General features: G+C 39.5%; 1 protein-coding gene across 5 annotated transcripts in view; it reads right to left on the minus strand.

The window, feature by feature from the left end:
• Positions 1-15528, minus strand: part of atp2b3b (ATPase plasma membrane Ca2+ transporting 3b) — a 39133-nt gene that overhangs the window by 12249 nt on the left and 11356 nt on the right. For 3 of the 5 annotated variants that reach the window (XM_030139112.1, XM_030139113.1, XM_030139115.1), the window contains exons 5-25: positions 15282-15407; positions 14343-14468; positions 12925-12981; positions 12511-12552; positions 12214-12387; positions 11232-11303; positions 10873-11015; positions 9150-9282; positions 8457-8566; positions 8032-8166; positions 7241-7347; positions 7020-7095; positions 5939-6097; positions 5604-5783; positions 5013-5100; positions 4817-4923; positions 4304-4495; positions 3191-3404; positions 2316-2527; positions 946-1053; positions 566-748 (exon numbers count right to left, since the gene is read on the minus strand). In XM_030139112.1, the coding sequence (XP_029994972.1) occupies positions 566-748; positions 946-1053; positions 2316-2527; positions 3191-3404; positions 4304-4495; positions 4817-4923; positions 5013-5100; positions 5604-5783; positions 5939-6097; positions 7020-7095; positions 7241-7347; positions 8032-8166; positions 8457-8566; positions 9150-9282; positions 10873-11015; positions 11232-11303; positions 12214-12387; positions 12511-12552; positions 12925-12981; positions 14343-14468; positions 15282-15407 (2744 nt within the window). The remainder of the gene's footprint in view (positions 1-565; positions 749-945; positions 1054-2315; positions 2528-3190; positions 3405-4303; positions 4496-4816; positions 4924-5012; positions 5101-5603; positions 5784-5938; positions 6098-7019; positions 7096-7240; positions 7348-8031; positions 8167-8456; positions 8567-9149; positions 9283-10872; positions 11016-11231; positions 11304-12213; positions 12388-12510; positions 12553-12924; positions 12982-14342; positions 14469-15281; positions 15408-15528) is intronic. The other 2 variants (XM_030139114.1, XM_030139116.1) reach the window with 1 other exon arrangement.

Here is a 15528-nt window from a genome sequence, read left to right on the forward strand (position 1 = left end):
AACAGAACAAAACAGTTAGCTGCTTTGGGGAGAAAAAAATGGCATTATTCTGTTTGGCACATGTCAGAGGAACAGCACAGACAGAAAAATAGAGACTGACTTTTGAAGAGTAGAAACGAATAAGGGTCACTTTCAACTTAGTTTTAAGTTAAAAAGTCATGATTCTTATATCATCAACTAAAACAATTTCACAGTAGCATGGTAGATTTCTTATGGAGATGTTTTCTTTCTTTCCAAAAGTCTCTCATATTGCCCCATAATATTAATGAATAAAGGCCATGATACTGGTAGTTTATTTTAAGTATTATTACAACACAGTTGATAGCAATGTCCTGTTAAATAATTAGCATTCAATGCAAATTGTTAAAATGTTTTGAAAACACTGATCTGTGTTTTTCCCTTTTCCTTGAATCCACCTTAAACTACACATGTATCATGACCTTATGAGGCTTCTGACATTATGCAGCTGCAGGTCAAAGTGTTGTGATGCCAGACTGGATATTTTTGCAAATGACTTCTCGAGACAGTTTGGGTTTTAGTTATTTGTTTTGCTGTCAAACAGTACCTGGGTCTGGATGCGGTTGAGTCCTCTGAACCAGAGGATCTGTCCACGGCGCAGCTCTCTCTCAGCACAGTCAATCTCCTCCTCATCCTCTGCCAGTTCCTCTCCTTCCTCCTCTCCAGGCTCCAGGCCCAGCCCAGCCTCCTTCAGGCATGGCAACCGCTCTGTCGGCACAGTGGCAATTACCTGGAACCACATGCTGAATTAGAAAGATACAATGCAGCAAGATACAGAGCAGAATCAGGCAGAATACAATAGTAGTGTCTAAACTAGTGTGAAAATGTTCCCCTAGCTTCACCTCAAGGGAAAATCTAGGTAAACCAGGCCTGTCAGCCTACACTTGCTCTGTGTGGTTTGACTCAGCAGACTGAAGAGCTGCTTACCTGCCCCCAGAGCAGCTCTCCAACTCCTACGAACAGACACCAGAGCCACTGCTCCACATTGAGAGGGGCACAGCTGAAGGGCTTCCCTCCCCACTGCACGATCACGATCTGCAGCAGAAGCACAGGGTACAACATAATTATTGTGACACACACACACGCAAACACACACACACACACAACGTTGAGGGAGAAACTGGCACTGCACCACCGATCTCTGCTGCACGAAACACAGCCCGTACAGTAAGGAGGAAAAACAATAACAGCAGGATGTGCCAACAGCAGACACTATTCTGCAGTCTGTCAAGATGGAATTACAAGTGTAATAATACAAGCACAGAATTTGTGTTTGAGTACTGCATTTAAATATTCATGAGGTATAGCTTTCCACTTTATACGTAATACAAATACGAAATCTGACATGGACAACATCAGTTAGTTGTTCTAAGTCTTTTCTAGCATATTTGTGTGTAACTGGCGTGGTATTGAGTGTGAAAATACTGTGTAAGAACATAATGTCCTAATTTGATCTTCAACATGAAGACACCGAGATGTGAAACAGTGCTGTGAAGAAAAAACCTGGCCAGTCATAATACTAACATAAAATGACACTTTGAGTGAAATTATTATGCATTTTTAAAAATGAATTATTGATAATTGTACCCTTATGAACACAGTCCTGTAACATGTTTCAACTTTGTGTCACAGTAACACTTCGCTCATACACATTCACATAATTCAGTGAAGGTACCACCAGCATTTTAAATAGCAACACGATCATTTACACCCCAGAACAAGGTCTAACAGAATGACACTATCATCTTGACACTGAACAGCACTGTCATAAATCTCACTGGGACTATGATAAAGTGTATCAAGTACAGTAATAATATCTTTGTAAAGAGATGAGGCATCCAGCTTTCTGATTTATCTCACGCTCTGTCTCTTCCACCTCTCTCAGGCTGCCTCCTGTCCTTAACTCGCACATATCCTCTATCCTCTTTCTATCTGAAATGACTTCTTCCACTCTCTTTGTCGCTGTCACACTCCAAATCACTGCCATCACCCTCTAGCTCACTCTCATGCCTCTGTTGTCTGTCCCTAGAGGACCACACAAAACAGAGGAGTTTCAGAAAACTTCCCTCTTTCCAACTTTGAATCTTACACTCTGTCTTTCTTTGTTTTTATGTGCTAACAGCTCCTTATTTTGTAAATTTCATCTGTATCTCATGTGAAACGATGCAGCTTTCCTCTTACAGTGGCTAAAGTGTGACATCTTAAATTAGGCAAGCTGTCGAGTCATAATACATTCTGTCTTTGCTCCTCTTTCCCATTTCCTCTTCTGCAACATGCATTTGACTTTTTAACCTTACCTGAACAGCAAAGGTCCCCAGAACAATGGAGCAGAATATTGGGTTGGAAAATATGCCATCAAAGACATTTCTCTCTCCATGGATCTTGCGAGCGTTGATCTCGTTGAAGAGTTGCATGAGGACGAAAGTGTTGAAGATGATGGTGTAGTGTTCGGATGGGGGAGAATGGAGTGGAGCATTACGGCCACTGTCAATGTTAAACATACGCTCGCCTGGAGACATAAAACAAAAAGAAGGACAGGGTTGCAGAGGAAGTAGAAATGAGAGGTCGAGAAATGTAAAAACTGTTAATTAGGGTTTGTGCTGGATCAGTTAAAGGAAAAATAAACATGTCAACAACTAAATGTTAAGTGCTTGCACATTTATCAATCAATAAATCAAATTCTTCCATACGAATTGAATAAAATAATACTTTTCTATCACCAAAAAAAGAATAAAACAGAGCAACAAACTTAGCATGTTATAAACCTTATCTAACCAACTGCTAACCCAGAGTTTTTGTGTTCTACCTCAGAGCTGCCCCGGTGGCTGTTTGCTATATGTCATCTTCCTTCTTGTCTCCCTGCAACCTTCCTGTCTACTTCTACTGTATAAGTGTAATAATGACTTGAAAATAGCCAAAAGTATCTTAAAAAAAAAAAAAAAAAAAAAAAAAAAAGAAAGATCTCCAGCTACCCTGAGTCCTCTGGCAGAGTGTTCCAGTGGCTGCCTCAACCAAAGATCTTGGTTCTATTTATGTATCTGTCTGCACAAGTGTTGAAGTCTTGGTAAGCTAACAGTCACACATAAAATCTGACATTACTGAAGTCAGCTGTTTCAATAGCAGCTCAAACAATTTTCCTGGTTATCTGAGCTTGTGTTTGTGGTGTACTCACCTATGAACAGCAGGGTGAAGATGATGACCAGCTGGTACACTCCATGGCCAAGTATGTTCTTCATCATGGTCAGTGAGATGAGCGGGTTGTTCCGGCCATAGGGTTTCCGTAGCAACAGGGCCTCAGTGGGGGGCTCGGTGGCCAGGGCCAGAGAGGCAAACGTGTCCATTATCAGATTCACCCACAACATCTGCACTGCCTTCAGCGGAGAGTCCTGCAGAGAGATTCATCATCAGGAGTCTTTGGCAAGTCAGTGTCAGGCGAGACCTCGCCAGTCCTTGCCAAGCTGATGAACTGCTCCAATAAAGGAGGATCTACAGTGGTTAGGAACGTCATGATTGGTGAACTATTGATTGGAGTACGTATTTCCATTCAATGGTTATGAAAAATCTCAAGATTAGTAAAGATATCATACTGCAGTCTTGTATTTTAATGTGTCTTCATGATTTGCCTCTGCATGCTGCAATTCTGTGCAATCCTTTTTTTACTTTTCTCCGACGTGTGAACAAACTATAATGAACCTTAAAAATTAGCACCTTCCCAGACATTCTCGGTGATCTACATCCATGATAAAAGCCTGTATACTGACTTCCAAAAGATTATATTTAGGCTTTATTCCAAGACTCTCAGTGCAGTTCTGTCCCTTCCTCTTGAGTAAAGAATGCAACATTAGCTTAGAAAGTCCACTGTCAACACAGCCATGTACCAGCACAACACAGACTCTACCACAAACAAATGTTACTTAGTGTAAATTTAAAGCGGAAGTTGTTATGTAGAGGTATTTTATTTAGAAACCTGACCATACAATACTCCTTACAGATTTGCTTTGTAGGGCTCTACTGCTATGGTGATAAGAGCTCAAGATGAGCCTCAAAAATCCCTTTTACTATGATAAAATTCCAATAATATAAGCAACAATGACAACAAGTAACATACCATTTGTATTTGTGCGTGCCTCTGTTTGACTTGTGTGAGGGAAAAAAGCATGTTTTCATCCTCTTTGTCTCAGGAGTCAAAAAGTGACTAATGTTTATGGAGTGATTTTATGCGTGTATGCATAGAAATGTACATGTGTCAGCATGTGTCTATATGTTTATTAATAAAGCTGTCTACCTGAGTGATGCAAGCCCCGGTGAAGGCCACAATGACAGCCACTACATTGACCGTGAGCTGGAACTGCAGAAACTTGGAGATGCTATCGTAGACATTTCGTCCCCACATCACTGCCTTGACAATGCTGCTGAAGTTGTCATCAGTCAGGATGATGTCAGATGCCTCTTTAGCCACGTCTGTCCCCGCAATGCCCTGACAGAGGTTTCGACAGAGAGGGAGAAAAGGACTGACAGTTATGAGATGATTCATGCAAACAGTCAAGCATAAAAATTATGTTGAAGTGCAACTGTCTCAATATCGTGTAGTCCTGTCGCCAAGTGTCACCACTTAGCCACGGTCAATGTCACAGTCACGCTATTAAACATATACATTTAAGAGATGAAATATTTTGAAGTTAATATTTATCATTAATATGTTCTGTGGCATTCATTTCATAGTGATATATAGAAAGGAGCATTTGTTCTCTAAAATCTACATTAACATCCATGATGACTAATATCTCAAACAAGTTACCATGGCAAATCCCACATCAGCCTTCTTCAGCGCAGGTCCATCATTGGTTCCATCTCCTGTTACTGCGACGACCTGCCTCTGTTCTACAATGCTACTGTCGATGATGCCTGGACACAAACAGTAAAAGGCTATAGAGTGTGTATGAACCAGTGTGTGTGTGTGTTTGTGTGTTTGGAGCAGGAAACGTGTGACTCACCTTTGACCAGTGTGTGTTTGTCAGTTGGTGATGATCGAGCCAACACACGGAGTTTGGGCCAGATTTTGTCAATGCGTTCCTGTTCAATCTGTCAAATGGAGAAGAAAGTGGAGAAGAGTGTAATGTAGAAGTCCATGAAAGAGAAAATTTGAACTAATCTTCACTAGATGTCACTGTGGATCCAACTACAAGCAAGTGTTCTGGAGAAAAAGCATCAATGAGGCACTGAGAAAGTGGTCCTTGTATGGTGCTCTCTTCAAAGTAATTACACTGTACTCGTACTCTTATATGATGATGATTTACACACAGCATTTCCAAATATAAATTTACATGCACTCAACAGTACTAATCAGCAGCAATCCATTTTATTAAATGCTAATATGTTGACACTGAAAGGGTTTGTTGAAAGCGAGGCTCAACAAATGTAAGCTTTAATGCTGTGTACTAGCTAAAACATTTAGGATAAGTATATCAGCATTGAGGAGGGGACACATTAAAGGAAGGGAGAGGCTGTGGGGTTATCAAGAGATCTGCTACTAAACTGATGATTTTTTTTTTTTTTTTAATTTTTTGAGTTTAACTCCAACTCACCTCTCCTTTCTCATTCCTGATTCGTCGATTGAAGTCTTTTCCCTCTAGGCAGATAAAGTCATCCCCGGGGTGGATGATGCCACATTTAGCAGCAATGGCTCTGGCTGTGTTAATGTTATCACCAGTTACCATTCGCACTGTGATGCCTGCACGCTGGCACTTTCGGATGGCATCAGGCACCTTGGACGCATAGAGATATTTGTTCACACAGAAACCTCATGCCAAGTACTTTCTTACACACAGATTACAGCCACACGCTATGGAGCAGTTTATCTCAGAGTATCAGCTGTAACTTAAATTAAAGATGCACTTTTACTTTATTTTTTTCCACATACCTCAGGCCGCACAGGGTCCTCTATCCCAACCACAGTGATGCAGGTCAACTCTGTAACTATTTCAGCCTCGTTCTCCCAGTCTGGTTCTGGATTAGATGGCAAGTCACGGAATGCAATACAGATAGTCCTCAACCCCTCACAGGCCATTGGTTCAATCACCTATGAATGAATGATTATCATAAATAACAACAAAACAAACCTCTCACTCCACTGATCTCTTACAAAGAGAAAAAATAATTTTACTCCATACAAAAGTTTAAAACTTGGCTTAAATTGCCTTTGTGCAGTTTTAAGTAAAACTTTGGTGCATCTGTGGCAGGGTCTTATGATGTAGCTGTAGGGAAAACACTGCAAGCTGAATGCAGACAGCAGAGAGAGGCATTATGATTTAAAGAAGAGCTGGCATAACGCTGCCACAGTGCAAACTGAGTAACTGAGCTGGAAAAAACTTGTGTATGGAAGAGAGCTATTTTTCTCAAGGCAAAAGCAGTGTACATTATGAGATAAACACGTTCAGTCATCCTGTCAGTCAATTAAATCTACAGTATGGGGAATAAATACATGTATTTTATTGGTGGATATTTTAGTTAAAGCTAGGATGATGTAGCAAGATTTTATGTTTAATAAACTTGTATATAAGTCTGCCAACGCTGATGCCACAGTTTTCACTCACATTCTGTTCAGTAATGCTTGTGGTGTTTAGTGTGATTGGAACGGCAGTTTTCATATCAATAAAGTGTGAAAGTTATTTTTGCTGGTGAATATTTTAGGTACAACTAGACTGAGTCAGCAAAGCAGTCTGTCTTAAAGATTTTCAGCAGCTTTTAAAAACTTTGGCAGTCTAATAAAATCATGTTTAAAAAAAGACAGCTAGCCTTGCCTGAAGCAGAGCTGTGTGGAAGATCTTCATGACAATAGAGTGGGCGAATATTGTGATTGTCAAGACATTTTTAGGATTTAGTAACTGCACATCATCTGGAGTTTTTCAAATGGACCATCAGTTTGCTTTATATTTAATTTTCCAGGGAAGATTGTCTTATTGTGAATGAAAGCAGAAGTGACTTGTTAAATAATATTTCACCTGTTTCACCATCTCATCTCGGTCACGTGGCCGGAAACTGCGAGGTTCGCCATTGGCATCGAGGATGTAGGAACACCTGAAGAGATTAATGAACAGAAAAAGGATGCACAAAGGAGTGTTCGAAAAACAATCAGTTACCATGTTATTGTCAGAGTCTCAACTTAATATGAACATGTTTACCCCCATTAATTCACAGTCAGGTGTTGTCCCACATCACTCACTTTTTCAGCATGATCTCAGACGCTCCTTTGCTGTAGAGGCGGAAGGAACCATCGGGTAGCTTGATCACTGTGCTCATGGATTTACGCACTGAGTTGAATGTATACACCTTAGAGAAACAGAGTTGAAAGAAGGTGAGATTTCTAAGTGTTAAATCATACATATACATATATAACTCGCAACATTGCTCAAGGTATTGAATAATGCAAATTTGATATTGCAAAGAAACTAAATGATAAGTCTAACTTTATAGCTTCTTGATCTGACAGGATCTGTACATATCTACACACTCAAAATCTAATTGCATGGCATTACGTGTGAGTTACAATGAAGCTGTGCATAAAGCATATTACCAAAATAGGCCTACTTTCTGTTCATTGTAATACAAACTGATAATCACTGATGGAGAATAATAATAATACATATTACATATATTACTTTTTATTGTTATTATTACCATTAGTAGTAGTAGTAATAGTATTGTTTATTTAAAATTATATCAATAAATCTATCTTACATACATGGTATTTTAATCCTAAAAAGCTGCAAATCTGAAGTTTCTAACTCCGTCAACTTGAATTTTAGTTCACTTGAGACATATGAGGTGAATAAACTTTTAGAGATATGTTGTAAAAAGCATGATAAAATTAACAAACAAGAGTTCACAGCGATTTTGGAAAGTGGTTGGAAGTGATGATGTAATTTGTCGGATAAATTGAAATAGATTGCTTCAGCTGGTAAGTGTCAAAGGATTTCATTTGAACAACTTAAAATGCGGTCCATGTTTTCCTACCTTGTACAGTCTCTCCTCAGGAATCTGCTCTCTGACAGGGGTGTAGTCCTGCTGTAGGTCTAATACAAATCCCAGCAGGCCACACTCTGTTTTGTTGCCCACCTGCTTAGCTAGACCCCCCTCCACATCAGGCGGCTGACAGACAGTAGGGGTGGTGGATTACAGAGGGCAGTGAGGAAAACACAAACGCAGGGAAGGTGAGGAGGACAGAACATAGATGGATAGCAGAGAAAGTCGTGGAAAGGAATAAAGAGACATGGGAAAGGGTGACATTATTAAAACAAAGGCACAGTGAAAGGTGAGATTATTTTCAGAATCCCCCTGCATCCACCTGAGCATTCACAATGAAGGTCTGCTGAAGGGTCTGCGAAATAGTAAGATGACTTTCCAGAAAACAGTGGTATCTTTGTCTGTCCATGACTCACCATGATCTTGGAGGTGTAGGCGCTGTTGATGGCGATAGCATTGACTAATAGATCCAGGGTCCGGGGGTTGATCTGTCCAGGGTCTGGGATTACACGGTGGTGCACATCACCTGGGAAATAATGTGTGATTAATAATCTTTGCACATCCATTTCAACTAGTCTACACACCTGATAATCATGTGATGTACAATGCAAAGGCTTCAATATGTAAAGAGAAATACAGACAGAGACTAATTTCTTTTAGAGATAAGATGTTTTACAAACTATCAGTATTGGCAGAAGTTGGCACCAATACAGGCTGATTGCTAGTTTTAGGCTTTTAAACTGGAATGATTTAAAATTTCACTCTAACTAGAACTTTTGTGGATGTTCTGATCTTCAGATGTTAACATTTATTGATTAATTACTTTGAATTTTATGTGATTCTGACTCATTTATTTAAGCATTTCACAGTTTAACTTAAACATTCAGTTCAACATCAGTCAGCTTTTTTTCTTGCTCTAAACTATCATCATTATATAGGCCTTTAAAAATCTATCATCAGTCCCTGTTTTAGGTGTAAATAATAAGCAGACTGTACTAAACAGAGAGCACTTTGTTATGTTCTAACATGCACCTTTTTACTATGGTGATTAATTGTGCAGCTCCTCTCAAATCCCTATGACATATTCTGTAAATTTGCTCTTCACTCACCTACATACGTCTGTACAACAGTCATTCGGTTGGTGGTGAGAGTGCCAGTCTTGTCAGAGCAGATGGCCGTGGCGTTGCCCATGGTCTCGCATGCATCCAGATGCCGTACAAGGTTGTTGTCTTTCATCATTTTCTACAAATGAGATAGTGATGGAGAGCAGAGGGACGGGTGTGGGGCAGATGCGAGGGAGTTGAAATGATAAATAGGGGGAAAAAGGAAGGACAGTAGGAAGGAAAGAGGGAAACAGGTGAATAGTTATTACTGTTTTCTTACAGTACCCATTTAGAAGCAAATAAAACATAAAATATTTGTGGTTTTTTTTAATACTAGAATAGATTATACTTTAGGTCCCTACTGATATTGTTTGCAAAGAAGGGGACTAAACTGGTGCCATTGCTCATGTTACCAGCACATTGTTATTGAATTTAATGCAGCTAATTAATATCACCACATGGATCAAATTGCTATGTGTAAATTGTAAGGCAGAGTTTTTCAACCTTGGGGTCGGGACCCCACGTGGGGTCACCTGGAATTCAAATGGGGTCGCCTGAAATTTCTAGTAATTGATAAAAAACAAACAAAAAAACAAAAAAACAAAACAAAACAAAACAAAAAAATCAAAAATTTATGGTGAGTTGACAGAGACAATCACAATCCATTAAAAACATGACAAACTGTGAAGCTGAAACTGAAGCACTGTGGTACTGTTTATCTTTCAAATGTTCATTGTGGTCGGTTTCAGATGCTGCAGCTCTTTCATAATTCATAGTTTGAGTTCTTGTTTGTTCAGTATTAATTGTCAGCCTTGTAAATCCAAGCTGGACTGACTGTACATATCCTGACCAAGGAAAATAAAATTCTCACTTTGTGCAGTAATCTACACCTGGCTTTTCTGCCTCCATCCATAATAATATACATTATACATACTAAATATCATCTAAAATTAACATTTGTTTGCAACATTGCATAGCGAACTATTACATGATCAAAAACAAATTAATTTTGGCAAAACAATTCTCTGTTTTGAATGTCTGGGGTCACCAGAAATTTGTGATAATAAAATGGGTCACGAGCCAAAAAAGGTTGGGAACCACTGCTGTAAGGTGTGTCATAGTGACAGGTTGCCAGACTTTATTCCTCAGTATTGTTTACAGCCTCTGTACACAGCTTTTCTCCACAAAAAGCTCTAATAAACTTACAACACTATCTATTCAGAACCACATGTCAGAGAGCAGGATAACATAGCAGAGCATTTAGGATTTGGGATAAGTCCTATTTTCTCAAGGCTAGAGGAGTACTAGAATTGGTCTTACATTGAGTCGGCGGACAGTGACATGACTCCAAATAAATGCTAATGTTTTCTGTGTCTGCGGAATGTCTAAATTGTATGCTAACACGTTCACCGTAGGTGTTGTTTTACAGCTGGTTCTGTTAAACCAAAGAGGAAGAAAAAACTATAAACTACCGAATCTGTTTTTGAGATATGAAAAAAAATGGTCACTCAGTCGCATGATGCATTTTAAAAGTTTTTGTTGATAAAAAAGGGATAAGGATAATTTAAGGTCTGAAACACTGATTATTAACCACACACTTTCTCATCCTGATTTGTTCCCTTCACTTGATTCTTGACTGTGAGATCTGTGTGCTTGTATCACATATTCATAAACTACAACCTATGTCTCCTTTTGCTGCCCTTTTACTAAACTGGATGGATGGTCTTACCTTGACAGAATAAGCCAGAGAAATGGTGACAGCGAGCGGTAAGCCCTCTGGGACTGCCACCACCAACACAGTGACACCAATGATGAAGAATTTGACAAAGTACTGGATATAAACCGGAGTACACTCTGCCAGCCACGCATGACCTGCAACACACACCACACTTCATATTAAGACCAAAACAAATAGTCTACTTTAAAGAGTGACTCATACCCAACAGAGTGGTAAACATTTGGCACCACAGGAAAAGAATGACATAAAAACTGCAGGGAAGTGTGAAGGATGCTTTCTGATGTGTGTGTGTGTGTGTGTGTGTGTGTGTTTCTACTTGTCACTGGGCCTGAACCTGCATACACACAAACCTTCAATGACAAACGTGTCGATGACAAAGTAGAGCACCAGGATGATGACGGTGATGGCTGACATCACCAAACCTGTGGGGGAAATCAAAGACAGGAGAGTTCATCAGAGTGTCACTCAGTTACTCTGTCCTAACTTGATTTGATACCTCGGCTGCACCTTTTCATTTGGTTCATAAGCTATGCTTTTTGTGTGCATGAACAACTGCACTGTGCTTCATTGCTTCACTTGACTTCTGTATCTTAACTATTAGATGTAGGACATTTCTTTTTCACATATCTCTGCATCATTGCACCTTATCCACAAACTTAAGCAAAACTCCCACAAATAGTTTCCCATATTCACAAAGAACTATTGTGCGTCATGGTCACAAACCTCTAGAAATGTCATAAGATCACATATACTTTACTAAAGTGCAGATATCTGTGTAAAAAACAAACTGGCAAAAGTATGTTGCAGAGGTGCAGCTTCAACTTCTTCACAAGCAAGCAGAGTAGAATATAAATGTACTTCTATCAGCTGTTTCTCTGGAAAACTAATGGAACATCATGTCATATTAACTTTACTTTGTAATTGGATTCTATGCTGGATCAACTGGGATATGCCCCAGTTGATACACCAAGCAATCACTTTTTTCATACTCTATTACAGTAGATAAATATTAGTTTGATGTTAGGAAGGTAGACAAAAATGCAAAATAACTCCACTAAATATATTAAAGTAAAAGTATGAGGCCTGGTGTGAAAATGTAATAAGTTATAAAGTGGTTCATGTAGGGAGTAAAAGTAAAAAGTTGTATAAATAAATAAATAAGCTCAAGGAAATACTGATGCTTAAGTGTAGTTGCCAAGTATTTTTTACTTCATTGCTTCCCTCATCTGCAAAACCCCTGTGGTGCTGAATTCTACATTTTGTCTGAATAGTGTTGAAAATTAATTAATGTTTGACATCTTTATGCACAGTTTACATATGACATTTCATTACCTGCTTTGCCGATCTGAACAGCGAGTTTGGTGAGCTTGCCCTGCAAAACACTCTTCTCTTTCTTAGGAACATTGGTCTTCTTCTTCTCTCTGTCCTCTACCTCGCCTCCCTCTGCACTCTTCAGGGGTTGCATCTCCATGGCAACACCCCCATCCTGCTTATCCTGCTTCTTAGCTGAAACAAACAGAAAAACTCACTTCAGCACAGCATCTGAAGGAGAAATATGCTCCTGCATCCAAAACCAAGCATGTGTATGTATGCATACATACACATGATGCAGCCCTTTTTTTCTTTTACCTTTGTTCTGATTGTTCTCTACAGCTCCATCAGGTTGTTTTCCTGAGAAAAAAAGGAAAGTTTGAAAAGAAAAGATGATAGATAGAAAGAAAGGAGAAAGGGAAAAGAGATTGAAAATAACAGAAAAAGTTGTGAAAAGATTTTTGAAACGAGTAAATATGAGTTAAATTTCTCATTTTAAGACAGACAAAAACAATCTTCTATGAACAGAAACTCACAAAAAAAAAAAAATACTAAGAGGAAGAGTAGTGAAGGTACACACATCTTCATACATGGGGTCAACAGACTCAGAGACATTTTTATATGAACAGAGTCCAAAGAAGTCACTGTCACTTTCACTGCACCGTTTACTAGGGTCCATTCATTGCCTGAGGAAAGGAACGGGGCAGGGCAGACAACTTTATGCTCACATACCATTGGTGACTGTGCTGTAACTGGCATCGGTAGAGATGAGGACCTGAGTACTGTCCTCTGTTTGAAGGTTGTGTGAGACAGGAAGGTTTTGGGATACGTGAGAGGATTTGGCAAAAAGGGAAAAAAGAGAGCAAAAAGGGGAGAATAAAAAACTCAAATACTCAAAGTGTTTGCACGCACGACTCTGCTAGTAAAATGTTTGTAGATGGCTTTATAGAATGGGGAAAAAAAATTTAATTGAATATAACCTCGAACTCAAACTGAGAGACAGATCAAAGAAAAAAGTAAACAGCCCTATAGCAAACCCACATTGCATCAGGAAAAACTAACAAGTTATGGCATTTGTAGAAGTCTTATGAATAATGTATTAGCTCCAGTAAATGACTGAATGATCCACCCCACAGTGGCTGCTGCACTGAGTGCAGTAGGTTCTTGTACACAACTAACACTTTAGAAACAGACTGAAAACAAAAAGTGATTAGACTATTTTTTTCATAAAATAAGTGTAATCAGCTAAATCTTTTCTTTCAATTTCTGCATTGATGGGTGTCGTAGATGATTTGCCCCCTTCAGGATACCAACAATGCAACACATTCCAGTGCATAAATGAGAACTGCAGTGGTATAGGTATGGATGAGTGCACTAGTAATGAAATTAACCTTAAGTGCTTCTCAAAGTATGTGCCTCTGTTGTTGTCTGCAGCTGCGCTCTGACTGCAGGGCCTTCCAAAACAAATTTGAGCATAGACTAATGCTTCATGCGTTGACCAACCAACACTCTTCCCTGAATCTCTCCGGCTCCCTCGCTCTCCCCTGCTCTTTCAATAATTGATTCAATCTGCAGCCTCTCTCTCTCAGATTAAGGGAGGGAAGGAGAAACAGGGGAGAGCAACAGCAGAGATGGGAAAGTGAAAGAGGGCACAGGAGTGGGGTAAACAAGATGAAGTGAGAGAGGCAGGGAAGGATGGCAAGAGGGAGCGAGGGAGGCATGAGAACGTGAGACAGCAAGAGGGAAAGAGAGTGAAACAGAGAGTGGAAAGAAGGATGGAGAGGATGTGGGCTAAATTATCTATGAGGTTAAACTGGTGTGTTTCCTGTTGAAGCTCTTATCTGAAATCAGTTAGGCAGCCAACTACCTCAATGCACACAACAACCACACACACACATGCTGTCATGTGAGTACATGTTAACTGACTGAAGAGCAGTTTGAAGTATTCATCCATGGAAACAGTTGAGATGCGAGAGAGAGAGAGACTGTAACCATCCTATGGTAACCTTCATTCAGGCTTTTGATTCCAAATGTTTCTGTCTTTTCCTGGTTCTGAGAAGATTTCAAGAAGAAAACCATCCGCCCCTTTGATTTATCATTAAACATCACCTCTTTTCACTGGGCTACACACATAAGTAGTGGTCACTTACCTTTCTTCTCCTTCCCATCTTCCTCCATCTCTCCAGCACCCAGCAGGGTGAAGATGATGCCCGTTTGAGAGTTGACACCTACAGCTGTCACAAGCATCCTCCCTGAGCCCTCCATCACATGGGTACCTTAATATCCGAAACAGATTGGTGATTTTAGATTCAGTTACACACCCACAGTAACACAGCACAAAAAAATAATCAATTCAAAGTATCTCTGCAAGAATTAGAAAATACTGTCAGAGCAGGATGGGGTGAGGTGCTGAGAGGTCAGCTCAACATAATACAACATGATACAAGAAGTGGAGAATGTGGACTAATTTTTAGTCTGTCAAATATTATGTCGAAAGAGCTACGACAAGCAAGTCTAGCTAGGTTAACTTTACTCGTACAGCTGCCAGGCTTAAAATTCCATCAGCCTTTAAGGTAACTTTAGAGAAACTTGGCTAGATCTACATATAATTTTAAATAATAAATGCATCACTCTAAAAATTTGACTAACTGAAAAGCTGAGCTACTGTTTTAAACATAAATATCACGGTGAAATCCCTCTTGTTTATGTTACCCGAGGTGATGCACCTGTTAACCTGAAAGTGCTCTATCTGCACTCTTCTCTTTTAATTTATTTTAATTGATTATTATTTATGTTTTATTGATTATGTTTTAATTGTAATTGTGTTTTTAACTTGTCTCTTTTCCATTTTTGTAAAGCACTGTGAATTGCCGTGTGTATGAATTGTGCTAAATACATCTGCCTTGCTTTGCCTTGCCGTAACCTGGGCAGTACAACTTTGTTTATTTGGTGCCCAGAAATTGTGATGTGAATTGTTTCTGAATCTGTATAAGTTAAGGTTTGGAAGTACTGGTTTACCTCTAATCACTCTAGTGATAAGATGCAGCATGTGAACAAATTGAAAAAAAAAAACTGTCATAAAAACCCACCTGAGAGCAACATGGGGTCCTTGTCCACAGACTTACGCACGTGGTCAGACTCTCCAGTGAGAGAGCTCTCATCTATCTTCAGATCATTGCCTTGGACCAAGATACCATCAGCTGGCAGCAGGTCACCTAAGCACAGACATTGATAGATCAGCGATTCATTCACCTTCTAGTTAAATTCCTTTCTGGTTAAGGACACTTCTAAACAAGGGTAAAACAGGGCCCATGTTTCCCTAGAGTGAGCGTGATT

The sequence above is a fragment of the Sphaeramia orbicularis genome, chromosome 7 (assembly GCF_902148855.1).
Source record: "Sphaeramia orbicularis chromosome 7, fSphaOr1.1, whole genome shotgun sequence".
Classification (NCBI taxonomy): Eukaryota; Metazoa; Chordata; class Actinopteri; order Kurtiformes; family Apogonidae; genus Sphaeramia; species Sphaeramia orbicularis.